At 36.6% G+C, this 20,922-nt stretch overlaps 1 protein-coding gene across 1 annotated transcript; it reads left to right on the top strand.

The window, feature by feature from the left end:
* Nucleotides 1–223: 223 nt before the first annotated feature.
* Nucleotides 224–17,721, top strand: barx2 (BARX homeobox 2). Its single transcript, XM_059331864.1, has 4 exons — nucleotides 224–410; nucleotides 8,256–8,550; nucleotides 14,433–14,517; nucleotides 17,349–17,721. The coding sequence occupies exons 1-4, from the start codon at nucleotides 224–226 to the stop codon at nucleotides 17,679–17,681; spliced, it is 900 nt and encodes a 299-aa protein (XP_059187847.1). The 3' UTR covers nucleotides 17,682–17,721.
* The last annotated feature ends 3,201 nt before the right edge of the window (nucleotides 17,722–20,922 follow it).

The following is a 20,922-nucleotide window of genomic DNA, read 5'->3' as shown; positions in this document are numbered from 1 at the left end:
CTCTCTGAGTCGCTCTGCTGATCTCAGTCCGACACTTAGAGACAGAAACTCTTCTAGAGACAAACAATGAGAGATTTTAACTAATGAGCTCCTCTAGTCTGCTCTGACTCTCGGCTCAGACCTGCAGCAGCAGCTCCTGACACATTTAGATCTCCGTGAAGTGAAACTTGTTGCGCAGCGGCGACCAGGCGGCGCACGGCGCAGCGCTCCGCAGCGACGCATCATGCAGTGCCAGGCCGAGCTGAGGCTCTCCTCCCCCGGGCAGCTCAAGGCTGCCAGGCGGCGCTACAAGACCTTCATGATCGACGAGATCCTCTCCAAGGAGACTTGTGATTATTTTGAGAAACTTTCTCTCTACTCGGTGTGTCCTTCGCTCATTGTCCGGCCCAAGCCTCTCCACTCATGCTCGGGTAAGAGGACTTTTTTGTTTTTGTCTGTTTGTTTGTTTGTTTGTTTGTTTGTTTGGGATAATTAAGAAAGAAACAAATTAAATTCCCCTGTATATATCCATATCGATAGACATTTATTGCATTTTCAGATTTGTGGAAAAATAAGAAGAGACTATTTGGAAATTCTGAAACTTTTACGCTTTAGATCAGTTTAATGTTTGATGTATTTAAATTTTAAAAAGTCCGTTTTGCATGGGTCATTAAATATATATGATATATATTTAAGCTGCAGAAAGTTTGCCAGCAGTTTAAAGTGTGTGTGTGGTCTGCAATGCTGCTGTATTGTAATTTTTTTTACTGCCATAAAGCTGTAATTATTCTAATTATTATTATTTAAAATCATAATTCTCCTGTTTATCCAAGTGTTCATGTTATAATATTTGTATTTGTGATAATCAAAACGCATCATTAATGTATGATCCTGATCACTTTAATTTCTAAGTTTGCATCAGATGTTCTTGTAGTTTAAAATGAATCATAATTAATTTTTTGCATGCCTGAAGTGTCACTCACATTATAAATCACTGCAGCAAAGTGTTGAAAATCACATCATGAGTGAATGTCAGAGATGCTTCAGGGCTTTTAGTTGAGCCGATGAATGACTCAAACCGTCACAGTTACAAATGCAGCTCAGACAAAACAGTCAAATCTCTCTCTGGAAGTCAGGATTTACACTTTTAACCTATTGGTCTAATTTCTTCTGATTAATAAACTTATTCTGCTGAACTCGAGGCCTTCTCTAATGAGTTTTGTTGCTGCTGGATATTTGCAAATGAGTAAATTGTCTGTTGTTTATGACACTAAAACATGTGACAGAACAAAGTCAAGTTGTGCTTAAAAAATGAGCCATTTAGATTTAGATGTGTGCTACAAAATCTTTGTACAAAATAAGTTTGTAGGGAAAAAAACCTACAGAATCCAACATGGAATATTAATTATTCTGCACAGATCTTGATTGGTTTGAAAGGAAATTAAAAACTTTTAAACTTTTGCTCCTGTCAATAATATAAAGCTAATTCCTTTAAATAAGAGTCATTCTCCTGCACATCTTTACCAGCTCATTAGGACATTTTTCCCAAGTCTGGTTCCTCTCCCAGTCAGATGTTAGTCAGGATTATCTAGATCTCTCCATGACTGACAGAAAGGTTCTGCAGCCGTTCTAAAATGACCACAACAAGCTCAGCTGGCACAAAACAAAACATCTTGACTGATTCTTAATTGTATTTCCATGAATGATGAATCCAAACACTGCTCTCTCTAGTAGTAACCATTAGGGATAATTGCTCCAAAGTCTGAAATAATAGCCACTGCAATCTGATGATGACAGCGGTGGAGGGTAAAAATAAAACTCCCTCATCCCTCTGAAATGGGCCGGTGAGTGTTAGAGCGAGAGAGGGGCTTTGGATGGATAGAGTAACCCGCCCTGCATATCAGAACACTGTGCCCACCACTTTATTTGTAGCTGCGGGGGTGTGAGACACACTATATTCCTCACATCAATGGCTCTGAGAGCTCTGAGAGCTGGATATAGAAGCTGGCAGAGTCCTGAATCACTGTGCTGCTGTGAGCTGCTGCAGCCAGCGGAGGCCGCTGGAACACACAATAATAATGAATAATAATGCTCCTGGAGGAGCTGACAACAAGTTAATTGTTGGTTGTGTATTGTTATGTCACTCAAACATACCGACATAATTGTCTTCCTGTCGTTTGTCCTGACAGGCTGATTGTGAGTCTGATTTTATGTCTCGGTAATGAAACACAGACCACAACTGTTGCTCGGTTAAAGTGGTTTTAATGCTGGCGGAGTTAGTTAGGGTTAGGGTTATAACTATGAGAGAGCAGGAGGAGCAGGAGGAGCAGGAGGAGCTCTGACCTCCTGCTGAACGCTGTAATGGGACTTTACCATATTTCATTTGGTTCCCGTCTCTCAGCAGGAGCAGGGCTCGGCTCTTAGTGGAAGAGGTGAGAGAGATTAACATCAACTGTGGTGTAATCTCACCTGACAGCATGATGAAACATAAAAACAAAGGAGAAGAAGTGTGTGTGTCCGTGTGAGAGAGAGATGGAGTATAGAGAAGTGTTGGGATGGTTTATATAGCACCACACACTCAGTGCACTCACCTCACACAAAAATAATTACAAAAACACAAAAAAAATTACAAAACATGAAAACACAAAAACACAGATAAGAACAACAACAAAAAACACAAATACACACAGAATATTACAAAAAACACATAAAAACTCACTCAAAACACACATAAACATACCAAAAACATAAGAATAATTACAAAAAACACAAAAAAATACCAAAAACACACACAAAAACACATAAATTACAACAAACACAGATAAAAACACAAAGAAATTATAAAAAAACAGAAATACACACAGAAAATTACAAAAAACACATACAAATTCACTCAAAACACACATAAACACACCAAAAAACATAAAAATAATTGCAAAACACAAAAAAATACAAAAAACACACAAATTACAAAAAAACACGGATAAAAACACAAAAACTGTATAAAAAACAGTAAACACAAAAGATTGCATTAAAAATGCTGAATGCACACTGCAAAATTAGAAAAATCTTTGCAAAAACGTCATGTTACTACACTTGGTCGAGGTGTTTTTTTACCTTTGCTGAAAAAGAGTTGATGCATTAAATGTGACATGGAAACTTGTGGAAGATCCAAAACTTTAGAGTTCAGCTGACAGCAGGGAAACATGCTGCTGAACGTTTTTTTTTTTTTTTCGAAGTTGCGTTCTTTCTGTAGGAGGTGAGAGAGATTAAGATCAACGGTGGTGTAATCTCAGTTGACAGCATGATGAAAAATAAAAACTAAAGGAGTGTGTGTGCTGCTCTCAGGGCTTACAGAAGAAATCCCAAGTGAGCAAGAAAAAGGAGTTTTATCCATCTTAAAGCTTAATCCTCTGCAGACAATAAGGTCTCCCATTAAGCACAAAGCCTCCTTAAACAGGTTGATTACACCATGTCAACACACAGGGCAGGTATGCACACACACACAAAGAGACATGTGTCTTCCATCTGCAGTTAAAGAAGATGTTTGACGAGCTGTCATCTCCCTGACAACAGCCACCATCACATATTTATTTCTATCTGGGCGAAAGATCAGCAATAAATCAGCTTCTAAAAGTGATTTCAGCTGCTGCAGGATCAGGTTTCACATTCAATAATGCTTATATTTAATGTACACTGCAAAAAACATCAAGCTTACCAACTATTTTCTTCTTCTATCTAGCAATAGAATCTTAATTATGTTGTTTGGAGTATAATTTACCTCCTGACATACATACTAACGTGTGTCTAAAACAAGTGAATAACGTTTTCACAGAGATTTTAGTCTTGTGTAAATACTTTTTTATGCTTTTCAAGCTATTCAACTGTTGAATATGGTGAGTTTTTACCTAAAATATTGGGTCCAGTTGAGAGTTTTAGTTATTAAATGCTATTTCAAAAGCATTTTTTATCCACACAGATACTGAAATGAGAAAAAGCCACAATTGCTCAAAATAAGAATATTTGGATTTATTTTAACACATCATTGTTTTTCCAGTTTCTAGATATTTTTACCGACTTAAAGAATTCTTACAAAGAAACATTTACTTACTGCACTGGCAGATAATTTGACTTGTTTCCAGCATGTATTTGCTTGATTCTAGATATTTATTTCAAATTTTTTGTCAGTTGTTTTTTGCAGTGTAGCTGTGCAGCTTCAGCTGGAGACCAAAAACATGACAATAAAACTCAACTTATTAAGATTTGGCATTCAGATTGCAGTGTGTGTTTTATGTCCTGAAGGTTTGTTCTAATTAAAGCAAAGAGTTGATCAGATAAAGACGCTGTGTGGCCTGTTGCCATTCCCACCTAGGAAGCTTTTGATTTCTGCTGAAAGGACAAAGCCACAAAAAAAAAGGAATCAGAAATCTGTTTAACCCTTTGGAGTAAGGGTCTAATTAAAAAGACAAATAAATCTGATTGACAAAGAGCTGTTTTATTCTGAAGAGTCAGCTTTTTCAAAACCAACATGGCTCAGTTCAAAATTTTGTTTCAAAACAAAACTTCTCATCTCCAAAAAAAAGTTTTTAAAAAAAGAAATAAAAATATAAGCTTCAAGTTTATGCAAGCTGTTTACGCAAAAAAAGCTGGTAAACTTTTCAAGTAAAGGTGTGGACTAAAATTGGTATATTTTTTTATGATTAAAAAAAAATTCAATATTCACACAAAAGACTTTCCAAAACCAGTAAAAATATCTAATCTCAATGAACCACAAATACCTTAGAATTAGTGTATTCTAACTAATAACAAGTGACTTTTTCTTGATTCTAATGAAATACACATGACCTATTTTCTCAATATGTTTCTAAATATTCTTGAATTAATAATCAGTAAATGCTAGAGCCATCATCTTGACATAATGATATGATAGGCATTATATTTATAAAAAACAGCAAAGTCACACTAAAAACTAGTCAACTTTTCTTCAGACAGCTACAGAATAAAATATCTTCAAATTCTTGAAATAAAGCAAAAGCCATGGAATCTTTATATCAAACAACAGAAGAACTATCTTATCAGACAAAAAATAAGCAGATATCCCCTTGATCTGAGATATTTCCTTCGACTCATTTTTCAGTTTTAGTGTAAACACTTTTTAAGTGGCAGAATGAAAAGTATTCAAAAACTGACAAAATAGACTCCAAAGGGTTAACTGAGAAAGGTCCAATCTGTCACCAGACAAACAAGACAACATGTCACAGTGTCACAATCAATCATTCAGCATCTCATTGATAAAAACAGAGTGCAGATGTTCTGATAGGGAGCGATTCAGGAAATCTGGTTCATCTGAAAGAACTGACATCATAATAAGAGCATGATCAATAGAGACGTATTAAGAGGAATGCTTCATAAACTTCCTGATCTATTCTCAGCAGCGATGTCTTCTGTAACAACCACCTCTTGCTCCGGTCTTTACATTCATTGCTGTGATTATCCACAGTATCAGTATATAGAGTATCAGTGAGCTGCTTCTCCTGCAGCTACTCAAACTCTTTATTTGTAGACCTGTCAACAACATGTCACCAACAAGTCAGAGAGATGATCGCTGTCACTGGAAAGTCACCACCATGCTGACATTTACCTCTTTCTCCCTCTCTCTTTCTTTCTCTTTCTTTCTTTCTTTCTTTCTTTCTTTCTTTCTTTCTTTCTTTCTTTCTTTCTTTCTTTCTTTCTTCCCTCCCTCTGTCCGGAGACAACTCCAAGCTCTCTGCTGACAAGAGATTTCCTCACAGAGACACCAAAATGTTTTTTTATCATCCAGAATGTCACTTTGGTGCCTCATTCATCACATGTTCATGTGAATCTCTCTCATACTGGAGCTCACACATTAAATCACACATCAGGTTGTGTATTTACACGACTATTATGTCCAAAACTAAAGCAATCCCTCCTAAATAACTCTTAAACTTGGACTCCTTTGCACTTTAATTTAATTTCTCCATTCCTATTCATTTATTGCTCATAATGTTACTGTTTGTCCTTGTACTGTGTCTTTGTCTTTCTGTGTTAATGTGTGTTTCCTGCATGGAGAAGACTAATGCAAACTCTTGGGCTATTTTGTCAATTTTTTTAATCTTTTCATGTCTTTTTGTGTCTTTGTAAGTCATTTTGTGGTCATTTTGTGTCTTTTTTGGTCATTTGTGTCTTTTTGTGTCTTTTTTGTGTCTTTTTTAGTTATTTTGTGTCTTTTGTTGTGTCTTTTTTAGTCATTTTGTGTCTTTTTTTAGTCCTTTAGTCCAACATAAAATGTGATTTTGAATCTTTTTTTAATTTTCAAAACACTATCATGCTCAATAAAGAATTTTAAATGTTGCAAATGTGAACAAAGGTGTCAAATCTAACATATAAGAGGGTTCCATCCAGTTCTATCATTTTATACTAAATATATTTGAGCTTGTCTCCAGTTTTACTTGGTATATCATCATCAAACTGAAACTGGCCTCATGGAGTTTACAGCCAGAACTTTAGAGGTAAATTTACAGTAGGGCTCCACGCTGCTTTGTTTTCTAGTCTGGATGGATTCAACAAGTCTGGATTATTTGGAGCTTCTGGACACTCCACGGGTTTAAGAACAAGCTCATTTTTGGTCCAAGATTGATGTCAGAAAATGTAACATTTCCACAGCTGATATACAGAAAGTGATATAAAGGAGAGAGTGATATAAAGGTAAAGGTATAAATGGAGAGAACAGAGAGAGAACAGAGCTCTTCTTGTCTAGACTTGTTTCTAATAGCAGCAATCTCACGTTGGAGGATTAGTGATGACCTCAGCGCCTTACCATGATGTCATGATGAGCCCAAGGCACTGTCTGTGTGTGTGTGTGTGTGTGTGTGTGTGTGTGTGTGTGTGTGTGTGTGTGTGTGTGTGTGTGTGTGTGTGTGTCTGTATGTGAGTGTCTGTACGTGACTGCAAAGCAACTGTGCCTAATAGAGCTGCAACAATTATTCGATTAATCGAACAATAATCGATTATTAAATTAATCGTCAACTATTTTGATAATCGAATAATTGGCTTGAGCAAAATGACCAAAAAAGATTAAGGTTATAGATCAGGGGTCTCAAACTGGCGGCCCTCATGATGATATTTTGCGGCCCTCACCTTGATATGAAAGTTTAATGTACGTTTTATATGAATGGCACTTTACCGTGTTGTGTGTGGAAGGTCCCTTTAATTACTGTTTTTGGTAATTTTGTATCTTTTTTGGTAATTTTGTGTCTTTTTACAATATTTTTTTTGTCTTTTTTAGTAGTTTTGTGTCTTTTTTTGGTCATTTTGTGTGTTTTTTAAATAATTTTGTGTCTTTTTTAATAATTTTGTGTCTTTTTTTGGTTATTTTGATACTGCCTCCAGCGGCCCCCAGGTAATTTGAGTTTGAGCCCCCTGTTATAAATGCACCACAGAAAAACCAGGAACACCCACACACACACACACACATTCAGTGTATATCGGTGTGTTTTCTCCGCTCCATTGAGCCTTTTATCTCTCTATCTTCCCTCTGTGTTCTTTCTGTTTCTCCTTATCATCTGTGTGTTCCAGTCGCTGCTCAGCTTGTAACTGTTGGTTAAAGGATTGATTTTATTCTGGAAGCTGGAAGGATTTTTCTGGCACATCTTATATTCACTTTGTTTGACCCTCCTCATCCTCCTCATCCTCCCTCCCTCCTCGGCTCCAGACAAGTGTTGCTTTTTATCGATTCTGGCGTCTCTCTGCTGCTGTCTGCGCTGATAAAGAGAAAAAAAAAAAAAACCTGTGTGTGTTTGTATATGACTGCCTGAATGTGCAGGAGAAAAGTTTATTAGCTGAAGCAGTGTTTGATTTAGTTTTGGGGGATTTTTATTACAGAGTGCATCACGCTGCCAGGCTCACTGTGTGCATGTGGGTTTTTCTTTTTTTTTTTTGTCTTGGGAAGCCAGTTATTATTTAACAACGTCTGAAAAATAATCATTCATGTGAAGGGTTCAGAGGAGCGGTGTAAAACACCGTCTGCGTCATCGGGATCACAGCCCTCTACATGAGGGAGGTCAGAAGCAAAACACTTTTCACAGCGAACACAGAGCAATTAAACTGAACCTGTCGAAGCAATTACAGCCGCTCGATAGAGGAACATTCGAGGTGACGCAGAGTCACTAAAACTACAAACAGTGGTTCAGAAATCTGCTTTTTTTACCCTGTGATTCTCTGTTTGCACCATGTGACGTAGTGTCTGTGGTCCTCAGGCTCCTCGTCGCTCCGGGCCTACCCTCTGCTGTCGGTGATCACGCGGCAGCCTCCTAACCTGGCCCTCCACCTGCCCCAGCCCTCCTCCCCGGGCGGTGTCCACCTGCAGCACCCGCGAGGCTCCGAGCCGTCGCCCAGCCAGACGCCGCTCAGCATCAGCAGCGAGTCGGAGACGGAGCGCAGCACGCCGCGCCTGAAGAAGCCGCGCCGCAGCCGCACCATCTTCACCGAGCTGCAGCTGATGGGCCTGGAGAAGAAGTTCCAGAAGCAGAAGTACCTGTCCACACCTGACAGGTACGTACGGCGCAGGACATCTACTCAAAGAGCAGTAAAAAAAAGTATTTAACACACGAGTGGCGACCGTTTAGAACCTGCATTATTTCTAATGACCAGCAGGGGGCGACTCCATTGGTGCTAAAGGAAGTCAGTTTGAATGGAAGTCAATAAGGATTGAATTTTTATCCTTTCCCAGTATGTTTTCAGCACATCAGAGTTAATGAAACTAACTGTTTATTTTGAATAAATAATATCAGTATGAGCTGATGACATAAGCCATGTTTTGACTAGAGGGAAGAGTTGCCACCGGGAAAGTCTCAGGCCACGCCCTCTCTAAAGTCTCAGGCCACACCCTCTCTAAAGTCCGCTCACTCTGCGTGTCTCCACTACAAGTTAGCCTCCAGAGGGATTTAGAGAAATCCCTCTGTAATTCAAATGCCTCTGAAATTTCCGCAAGTGAGACCTCATTCCAGGTAATGTCCGGCAGTGGAAACAGCCCTTAAAAGTGCAGTAAAAAAAAGTCTGTTGCACACAAGTTGCAACCTCTGGGCCTGAAAGGTTCAGGAAGTGTTTAGAACCTGTATTATTTCTAATGACCAGCAGGGGGCGACTCTATTGGTGGTAAAGGAAGTCAGTTTGAATGGAAGTCAATAAGGATTGAACTTTTATCAAGGCCTCCTAAAGTCTAGTCCCGGCCCTGTGTTTATGAGCCACAGCAGCACAAATAAACACAAAAATAAAGAATCATTACTAACCTCACAGCTACATTAAAGAAACCAAGTAACCAACACCACATGCTAACATGTGAAGCAGACGTTAGAGAAGCTGTCAGTTACATATAACATGGTGACAACCTGAATATCTGATAACCTGCAGCAGCAGCAGCAGAGAGAGAGCTCAGCAGGAGAGAGAGGACGCTACGCTACGTGCACGCTCGCATGCACATTCACAAAGCCACGACTGCAATTAACGAGCAGCGGTTAACCTAACATCATAATTTTTGATTTATCCTGTGGGGGAACTCTCATGTAATGTGAATTAGTCTCAGCCAGAGCATTACCTCAGCATTCTAGTTGAGACAAGAGGAACGTTTTAACCCTGAGCTGCTCTCCAAACAGCAGAAAGCCCCGACAAAGAGAAAGAAACACACACTGCCTTATTCAGGAGAGAGCAGGGCCACCAGCCAACACAAGCAAACACAAATGTATTACACTGATTTACTGCCAGTCATTTCACACATGTGCAGGTGTATAAAAAGTCCATTTGGACAATAAGATGAAGTAATCTACATGTTAATATCTGTGTCTTAAGTTCCATTCTCTGGGTCATTTTTGGGGACCTGACATGAGGTTAGACTATATTTTCCAGTTTTATTGTACGCCTCGTTTTTATATTTGGCCTGCGGGCTGCTTTTCCATTATAACCAAGAATGGTATTGAACCATATATGTAGTAAAAAGCCTCTCCAACACATGCACAGCAGGCATTTCAAACCGCTTGTGAACCAAGTTTGATGTCTGAACAGCCATTAATCATCTCTTGTTCTCTTCATTTATAACATCAGCGCTGATTAACAAACACACATAACTGGATTATTGTACAGAATCTTCATGCATTTAGACATCAAATATCTGCAGACATCTCACTCTTTGAATCTTCTTTGCAAAGTATCTGCTTGCACTGCAAAAAAGGTGTTTAAAAACCAGATAAAACAGTAAATCTGAGGGAAATGATCTTGCTGCATGGACAGATAATTTACCTTGACAATATTTCTTAAATTAAGATTATTAAATCTAGAAATAAGCATGTTGAACACTTAAAATAAGAAATTAACTCTTAAAACCAGATAAATTAAAGCTGCCAGCAGTGATGAACTGGCCCGAGCAGAGTGACCTGATGATTATTTGGTTCTTACCAAGATAAAAAAACTTTTTGTGTCTTTTTTTGGTGTTTTTACGTGTTTTTTGGTGTGTTTTTTGGGGGGTTATTTTACATCTTTTGTTTCTTTTTTGTCTTTTTTCTGTCTTTTTTTGTGACTTGTTTGTTTCTTTTTTTGTCTTTTTAGTGTCTTTTTTTGGTCGTTTTTTTTTTTTTTTTTTTTACTTTTTTGTGTCTTTTTTTTTTTTTAATCATTTTGTGTCTTTTTACATCTTCTTTTGGTCACAAAATGACCAAAAAAGACAAAAAATGTACAAAAAAGATAAATTAAAGCTTCCAGCAGCGATGAACTGGCCCGAGCAGAGTGACCTGATGATTATTTGGTTCTTATTTTAAGTGTTCAACATGCTTATTTCTAGATTTAATAATCTTAATTTAATAAATCTTGTCAAGGTAAATTATCTGTCCATGCAGCAAGATCATTTCCCTCAGATTTACTGTTTTATCTGGTGTATACACTTTTTGCAGTGCACAGTAAATCTAATTAACAAACACATATAACTGGATTATTGTACAACATATTCAAACATTTAGACATGCAAATATCCACAGATGTCTCACTCCTTGAATCCTTTTTGCTATGTATCTGCTGGCCACATCTAATCTTAAATGACATTTGCATATTTGGAATAAACCAGATTTTTCCGTCATTCCATTTACATGTCATCCGTGGGGAAAACTCCCATGATGCATTATTAAATCTGTGAATGTTGGCTGGCCCGGAGCTGCTGGAGCGGCGCCATGCCTCGTCTTAAAGCGAGACGCCCCGAGGCTGAGCACGACTCAGCCATCAAACCAACCAGCCTCCACCAGCCCTCTGCCAGATACCGTGTCCTGTCAAAATATCCGACTCCGACACCACCGCGTTGAAAATTAATTAAATACCCAGCTGGCAGAAAAACACCAACAGAGAAAATCCCCCTTTAAAGCCTCACATCAAAGGTGAGGCGTGCTCCCCACTTTGGTTTGTTGTGATCCAAAGATAACTTTTCTTTTCTCTCACTTTTCTTGGCTTGGAACTGCTGCGGTTTTTTTTAATTGAGACTCTACGAGGAGAAAGGGGACAAAAATATCCACACTGTAAAAAATGTGTGTCTAAAAACCAGATAAAACAGAAAATCTGAGGGAAATGATCTTGCTGCATGGACAGATAATTTACCTTGACAAGATTTATTAAATTAAGATGATTAAATCTAGAAATTAGCATGTTGAACACTTAAAATAATGAATTAACTCTTAAAACCAGATAAATTAAAGCTGCCAGCAGTGATGAACTGGCCCGAGCAGAGTGACCTGATGATTATTTGGTTCTTATGGATACCAGTCTTTTTTTTTGGTGATTTTACATCTTTTGTGTCCTTTTTTGGTCACATTATGTCTTTTTATGTCTTTTTTGTGTCTTTTTTTTTGTCTTTTTGTGTCTTTTTTTGGTCTTTTTATGTCTTTTTACATCTTCTTTTGGTCACTAAATGACAAAAAATGTCCAGAAGAGATAAAATTAAAGCTGCAATTTGGTTTTTACAAAGATAAGAAAACATTTTTTGTGTCTTTTTTGGTGTTTTTTTTTTTTTTTGTCTTTTTGTGTCTTTTTTTGTTGTTGCTTATTTTACGACTTTTGTTTCTTTTTTGGTAATTTTACGTCTTTTTGGTGTCTTTTTAGTGTCTTTTTTGCCTTTATGTGTTTTTTTTTGTTTTTTTGGTCTTTTTTTGTGGTCTTTTTAGTGTCGTTTTTTTGGTCATTTTGTGTCTTTTTACATCTTCTTTTGGTCACAAAATGACCAAAAAAAGACAAAAAATTTACAAAAGAGAAGTTTTTAGACACCTTTTTTTTGCAGTGCATGAAAATGACTTTTAATTATTTATATCATATAGCAATAATGATTTTTTTTCTCCCTAGCTTCCAATTATGATCATTAGTGTCTCAATAATCCTTACTGTCATCATCATCATTATAAATAAAGAAGTTACACCCTAGATTCCTTTGTGAAAGGTGGTGAATAGAACAAAATGGCGGCGGTGGATTCGCCTGCAGGGAGGAACTTAAATACTGTTTCTGTGTCTGTGAGTGTGTGTTAGTGTGTGGTTTCTCCTCATTCACAACTAATGACCATAAATAAGACGGGTGTTTTCCTTTTCTGCAATTACTTTCCTGCCTCCAGTTGTTGAGCTGCTGCAGACTGTATCACGCAGGATAGTGAAGCTTTGATCGACAGTTTGATAATCTGGATGTCTGCTGGTTTAAAACCTCAGACACACACTAAAAAAACACACGCAGACACACACAAACACACACACAGCCTGTATGTGAGGTAGAAGGAAAACCAACTGACAAAAACACAAGACATAAATAACTAGAATTAAGCAAATACATGTTTGAAACAAGTCAAATTATCTGCCAGTGCAGTAAGTAAATGTTTTTTTGTAAGAATTCTTTAAATAAGTAAAAAATATATAATCTCAGCACTGGAAAAACCAATGATGTCTTAAAATAAATCCAAATATACTTATTTTGAGCAATTGTGGCTTGAAAACTCAACTGTAGTAACATTAAAATAAACCAGAAATACTTGAAACGAGCACGTTTTTTCTAATTTCAGTATCTGTGGGTAGATACTGGTGATAGAAAATGCTTTTGAAATATCATTTAAACTTCATGCAACTAAAACTCTCAACTGGAGCCAATATTTTAGGTTAAAACTCACCATATTCAACAGTTGAATAGATTGAAAAGCGTGAAAAAGCTCACAATGTCAATCCTAAAAACAAGTCTTTACACAATAAGATAATTAAATAAGCACATAATAATAATACTAATAATTAAATAAGCACATAAAGCTATGGTCAGTAGGTAAATTATACTTAAAACAAGATAATTAGAATAGAATAGAATGCCTTTATTGTCACTATACACAAGTACAATGAGATTTGAAAGCTGACTCCAAAAAGCAGCGCAACAATAAATAAAAGAAATATAAAAAAATAATTAAAAATATACAATATAAACATAAACATACATAGGCAAGTAAATGTAAAGAAAAATATATATTATATAATGTAAACATAGGCAAGAAAGGGAGGTAATTTGCCAGAAGCAGATATAATTCTATGCAGTGTTCATAAAATATTGCACGTTGAAGGACACATTTTTACACAAATTATTGCACATTGCCAAGTATAGTATATTTGAAAAAGAAATATTGCACAATAAGACAGTCCGTATGGAAATCAGTGCATATAAGAGTTCAGGGTGGTTATTGAATTAAGATATAAGGAGAAAATACTTGGTAAGCTTCTTGTTTTTTTGCAGTGTGTGTAGTGGAAGTCATGAGTCTTTGGGGGTTTGTGGCTGTTCTGCTTTTTAGATTCTGTTTTCACACCTTTTCCTTCGTCTCCGCTTCCACTTTCACCATCAAACTAAAGTCAAAGGAGGGTTTGATCCCTTCATCTGCCTGCTGAGGAGCAGCGAAGAGGAAATCTCATTTAAAATAAAATCCTTCCCTTTACAAATGGATGCTTGTTCACTTTATCTGTCCCTTCCTGAGGATCACGTTACACATTAGTCACGGATCAACATGTGTTGGATGCATTCACAGTTTTCATCGTCTGATTGGCTGTAGAGAGCTGCTACACATGTTCCTGAGCTGCAGGTGTACAGTGTCAGAGCAGCTACTGGAATCAGCTTTGATGTCTGATTCAAAGAGAGTCTGATAGTGAAGTTAAAGCCTGAAGCCTGGAAACCTGCAGGCATCAAGCTGTGTTACATTCTGTACTGGTGGGAAGGTAAAAACTACAATTAGTGTCAAGATTCTTATCATTTATATCGTCTGCTGTCACACGAGAGAAAACACAGAGATGATTCCAGCTGGGGCTTTTGGGGAAACGTATAATATTTATTTATTTAACCTGTGTAGTAGAATGAGATGTCGGTCTAACATTGAGTTTGCTGTGTTTGTGATGCTGCAGGTTAGACCTGGCCCAGTCTCTGGGACTCACTCAGCTCCAGGTGAAGACGTGGTACCAGAACAGACGCATGAAGTGGAAGAAAATGGTAAGAGACACAACCACGCTGCAAAAAGGTCTAAAAACCAGATAAAAACACTAAATCTGAGGGAAATGATCTTGCTGCATGGACAAATAATTTCATGGTCAAATTTTGAAATACCTAAAAATGCTAAAAATGACTTTATTGTACTCTGTTGATACATGTTGTTTGTCCAAAACTAGCAACAAAAAAAACCCCCAACATAATAGAGGATTTCCAAATATGACCCTCTCAAAAAAAAAGTCATACTATAGCATGTTGATTTTTGTCAAAAATGGTAAAATTTTAAAATGCTTAAAATGGGTCAATTATAGTCTGTTATACATACAGTACATACTGCTCATGAACTGCATTACATCTTTTTAAATTGTAACAATTACTTCCTAGGCAGCGCACACGTGCATAAAATTGCCAGAAATGACGGACAAACACCATATTTTGGGATATGTACAAATTACCGTCTTAGAAAAAAATTCATACTATACATGTCGATTTTTGTCAAAAGCGGTCAAATTTTAAAATGCTTAAAATGCTAGAAATGGGTCAATTATACACTGTTGATACATGTACTTTTTCCAAAAATAGCAAATAAATACCATATTATGGGATGTTCAAAAATGACCCCCTCAAAAAATAGTCTACTATTATCATGTAGATTTAGTCAAAAATAGTCAAATTTTAAAAGAATTAAAAATGCTTAAAATGAGTCAATTATAGTCTGTTGATACATGTAGTAGTATCATTTGGCCAGAAATGACAGAAAAACACCATATTATGGGACGTCAAAAAATGTAGAGCAGAACACAAGCAGAGTAATAACGACAGTCCTCCTGCAGCAGTCTCTCCCAGCTGCAGAGCCGGAGGGGATGTTAACCCCTTAACAGGCTAACAGTTAGCTCTGTAGCAGTACAGTGTTTACAACAAGCACCAGACACTCTGTGCACAGTTAGTGATGCCAGTTAGTTCACCATCATGATGTGTATGATCAGTGGAGATGCTGTGCACAGTTAGCCATGCTGTTTTGTTTATGATCAGCTGCTGATGTTGTGCACAGTTAGCGACGGCGGCCACAGTTGAGTCTCCCGTGTTTAATCCGTCGCTTATGTGATCACAGTCGAAACGATCTAAAACCAAACGTCACCTCCAGAGTCTCTAAATCCCTCTGGGGGCTTGTTGTCATGGAGACACGCAGAGTGAGCGACATTAGAGAGGGCGTGGCCTGAGACATTAGAGCGGGCGTGGCCTGAGACTTTTTAACTTTTATAAATTTTAGTTTTAGTTTAAATTTGTAGAAGAAGAAGTTTATTAAAAGCTCATGCTTACATCACGCATGTAAAGAGTTATAATAAAACATTTCAAAATGCAACTCAGTTAAATAAAAGTCTGTTGGTCCAGTCAGATATTGTGTCTTTGTAGTTTACTTAAAATCTTGTATCGTCTCGTTTCGTGAGTGTATTGTCACACCCCTATTATCAGGTTATTATAGGTGAGATCGTGCTGAAAAATAGATACCAACATGGCATTTAAACATTACTAAAGTGGCAGAATGAAGAATATTAAATAACTGAGTGAACCACCCAAGTCTCCGTAGGGTTCTCAGTGTGACGGTGAGGGTGTGGTGGTGGTGGTGAGCGATGATGACGCCACAGAGAGCAAACACTCTGTAGAAAGGTCAACAACTAGAGAACAAAAAGGAGGTGAAATCATTAAAGATAAATGAGAGCAGCAGGGCGGCCAGCAGCAATACGTCTTCTCTTAATTACTAGGAGAGAGAGCTGCTGCTGCCGACGTTTATTACCACTAACACCAGCTTAAAGCATGAAAAAGCTCACAATGTTAATCCTAAAAACAAGTCTTAAAAAAATAAGATAATTACATAATCACATAATAATGATACTATCAATTAAATAAGCACATAAAGCTATGGTCAGTAGGTAAATTATACTCAAAACAAGATGATTAAGATACTATTACTAGGGTTGTCACGATACTAAAATGTTCAACTCGATACCGATACTCAGGAAAATATTTGATACTCGATACCATTTTCGATACCACAAGGATAAAAACAAGAAAAATGCAACATGTAAAAATGAACAGAACCACAGGTTAAATATTTATAATGAAAACAGTTGTGCAAAAAGAAACTGCAACTATGATAACAAGCTTCAGGTCTGAGGTAGTGAACAAAATAAATAAATACAATAAACAATAACAATTAGAACAATATTTTGAGGTTGTATGCTGTGCACAATATAAGGCAAGCTTGATAAAAAAACAACAACAATAACTTAACTTAAGTGTTCATTCCTTGGCTAGGTATCAATACTTTTGAAAATGAGTATCGTATCCGGATACAACGTTTTAGTATCGATACTTTTGCTATTCCAACATACAAAGTGATTATGTACATTCACTGAGTGAATATTTAGAAAATAAAACATATATTTCTCGCTAGAAATGTTATCAAAATCCATTTTCAAGTCAAAATATTGATTTTTTTCACTAAAAATGAGAGAACTGTCCGCCATGTTTTTTGTTCTGACCGCCGGGACCTTAAAGTCACGTGACTTGGAACAAACCAATATGAAAAAATATCCATGGAATAGCCACGGGATATGACTGTCATTAACTTGCATTGTAGCCAAATCCGTGTCAGTTTCACATAAATTTGAGTTATTCCGAGGCTATTCCACGGATTTTGAGTTAAGCGAATCCGTGGCTATTTCACGGATTCCTGTGAGACCAGGTTCGTTTATTACCAGTTTATTACCAGTTTATTACTACTTTATTGCCAGTTTATTACCAGTCCACTAAACCGTCTGTGTGTCTTCTAGGTGCTGAAAGGAGGTCATGAAGCCCCGACGAAGCCCAAAGGAAGACCCAAGAAGAACTCCATCCCCACCACGGAGGAGATAGAGGCTGAGGAGAGGAGGATGAAGGAGGAGGAGGAGGACAGGATGAGGAGGGCCAGCAAAGAGGCGGGGCTGGCTCGAGGAGGAGGAGGAGGAGGAGGAGGAGGAGGAGGAGGAGGAGGAGGAGGAGGAGGAGAGGTGTCTCAGATGGAACCTCAAGACCTCAGATCAGAACCTCAGAGTCAGGCAGCGATGGACGACTCCGAGAGAGAAGCAGAACTGCTGATCCACCCAGAGACTCACTCAGACAGCTAGAGCAGAACTAACACACTGGAAACAGGTTAAAACCAGATAAAACAGTAAATCTGAGGGAAATGATCTTGCTGCATGGACAGATAATTTACCTTGACAAGATTTATTAAATTAAGATTATTAAATCTAGAAATAAGCATGTTGAACACTTAAAATAAGAAATTAACTCTTAAAACAAGATAAATTATCTAACACTTCTAAATCTAAAGTTGTTTTTTATCATGGTAAGATTTTTGGTCATTTTGTGACCAAAAGAAGATATAAAAAGACACAGAAAGACAAAAAAAGACTCAAAAAGTCCAATAAAGACACAAAAAAAGAGACAAAATGACCAAAAAAGAGAGACAAAAAGTTTTTTTTATCTTGGTAAGAACCAAATAATCATCAGGTCACTCTGCTCGGGCCAGTTCATCACTGCTGGCAGCTTTAATTTATCTGGTTTTAAGAGTTCATTTCTTTTAAGTGTTCAACATGCTTATTTCTAGATTTAATAATCTTAATTTAATAAATCTTGTCAAGGTAAATTATCTGTCCATGCAGCAAGATCATTTCCCTCAGATTTCCTGTTTTATCTGGTTTTAGACCTTTTTTTCTTCAGTGCACCAACCAAAGACTGATGCCAACCTGAAAACACAGAGTGCCTCAGGATCACTGTAAAAAGCCTGTGTGGTGTTTAGAGCCTTTAGGGGATCTGACTGGAAACATGTCGCTGGAATCCAATCTTTACCTAATGCAGCCTTTTGATTCTTTGTGTATTAGAAAATGTACCATACAAAGAACACACTGCAAAAAGGTCTAAAAACCAGATAAAACAGTAAATCTGAGGGAAATGATCTTGCTGCATGGACAGATAATTTACCTTGACAAGATTTCTTAAATTAAGATTATTAAATCTAGAAATAAGCATGTTCACTGTAAAGAAAAAAAAAAAATCAGTTTAATTTACGGTGAAATACCATCAGCTGTGGTTGCCAGGACTTCACCGTAAAAAAATACAGTGAGCGTATGTAAATGTAAATATCAGAAGAAACTTAACTTTTAAAACAAGATAAATTCGTTTTTTTTTGTCTTTTTTGGTCATTTTACGTCTTTTTGTGTCTTTTTTGTGTCTTTTTGTGTTTTTTTTTGTCTTTTTTGTTTTTTTTGTCTCTTTTTTTTGGTCGTTTTGTGTCTTTTTACATCTTCTTTTGGTCACAAAATGACCAAAAAATACAAAAAATGTGCAGAGTGCACTGCAAATTATTTGTTTCTTACCAAGATAAAAAAAAACAACTTGTATGATTTTTCTTTTTTTAAGAATTAATTTCTTATTTTAAGTGTTCAACATGCTTATTTCGAGATTTAATAATCTTAATTCACCATGAAATCATGTCAAGGTAAATTATCTGTCCATGCAGCAAGATCATTTCCCTCAGATTTACTGTTTTATCTGGTTTTTAAACATCCTTTCCTGCAGTGTAACTGATTGCACTGGTATAAAACCTGCCTTTAGAGCTGTATTTGAACAGATCCCAGTATAAAGACGATAAATCTTGAAAGATCAAACCTCCTCCGAGCTGCCTCACATCGTGCATGTGCCAAAATATCCAGATCTGCCTTACTGTCGTGTCTCTATGTATCTATATGTGTATTATAAATCACTTCACTGCCAAAAAACTAGAATATTAAATGTCTCCAGTGCCTTGTCGCTCTCAGAGGAAAGCTTTTAAAGTGCTGATAAAAATAAACTATCAAATGCAAATATATTTTTTACAGTGATATTTCAGTACAAAGTGCCGTTTTGAAGAGCACGTCTGCGTTTACATCGGAGTTCTTCTGCAAAGTGCTTTAAATGTCTCCATTATTTGGTCAGTAAAGCTCGCCTTTTTTATTTTTCCAACCTGAAAAATCAATATTTCTGCCAAGCCATACACTGTATCATACTGTAGAAATGTGTATAAAGTATAAAATATATGGTCTTTTTTCGGATATATATATATATATGTAAAACAGTATTTTTAACTGCTGTTTTAAATTGGATTAAAATAGTTTGTATGTATAATGTTACTGCCGTCCCTGAGCTTTTTTTTCCTCTTTTCATGGGAGTCGGGATGACTCTGCTTTCTGCCACGAGGCCACTAAGACTCTTAAGCTGTCAGAGATTCTCAGAGGGAATAAATCACAGCGGAGCCAAAGATGCAAAACGCTGAACATTTAAAATCTCAAAGAGCTTTTCAGCCCGCGGGCTTTAATCAGCATGTTGGAGCTGCATTAACTGTCTTCAGCCTGTCACTTCTCTTCTCTCTCACTAAGATTTGTAATTATAAAGTTTGACTCTTTTGAATTCTACAGATTTATTTTTATTTGTTATTGTTTCATATATAAAAAGTGCAGTATTTTTCTGATGTACATAATGCATAATGTTTGGTAAAGCTTGTTTGCAGTTTTGTTTTTTTTGTTTTGTTTTTTAGGTTTGTGTACAATCATTTTTACTATATATACACAAGTGTGTGTTTATGTATTTAAATACACTTAATAAAATAGCAAATCATATAAATTCCATGTGGTATTATTTGAGTTTTCTTTGACATAATCATGTTGTTTTTTTCCCATTCAGAAGATAAAACAGTAAATCTGAGGGAAATGATCTTGCTGCATGGACAGATAATTTACCTTGACAAGATTTATTAAGAAATAAGCATTTTTGTGTCTTTTTTGTGTCTTGGGCCAGTTCATCGCTGTTTGCAGCTTTAATTTATCTGGTTTTAAGAGTTAATTTCTTATTCTAAGTGTTCAACATGCTTATTTCTAGATTTAATCATCTTCATTTCAGAAATCTTCTAGACCAAAAAAAGCTCAAAATCCCCCCCCCAAAAGATGTAAAATGACCAAAAAAAAGACACAAAATGACCAAATAATATGTTAAATAACAAAATAATATGTAAAAATTACCGAAATGACACACAAAACCCCCCAAGATTATCAATAAATGGATGTAAAATGACAAAAAAAGAATGATAAAAAAGACCCAAAATGACTTAAAGTAGTGACGTCATCCTTATTTTAAGTGTTCAACATGCTTATTTCTAGATTTAATCATCTTAATTTAAGAAATCTTGTCAAGTGAAATTAGATAATTTCCCTCAGATTTACTGTTTTTATCTGGTTTTTAGACACTCCTTTTTTTTGCAGTGTGATTATTTCACTTCAAGGGAACAAAAATGTCAAGAAATATTCTCCAGAAGATCAAGTGAATTCGGGTCAA

Source organism: Centropristis striata, chromosome 4, assembly GCF_030273125.1.
Source record: "Centropristis striata isolate RG_2023a ecotype Rhode Island chromosome 4, C.striata_1.0, whole genome shotgun sequence".
Lineage (NCBI taxonomy): Eukaryota > Metazoa > Chordata > Actinopteri > Perciformes > Serranidae > Centropristis > Centropristis striata.
This window is presented reverse-complemented; position numbering and strand designations above follow the sequence as displayed.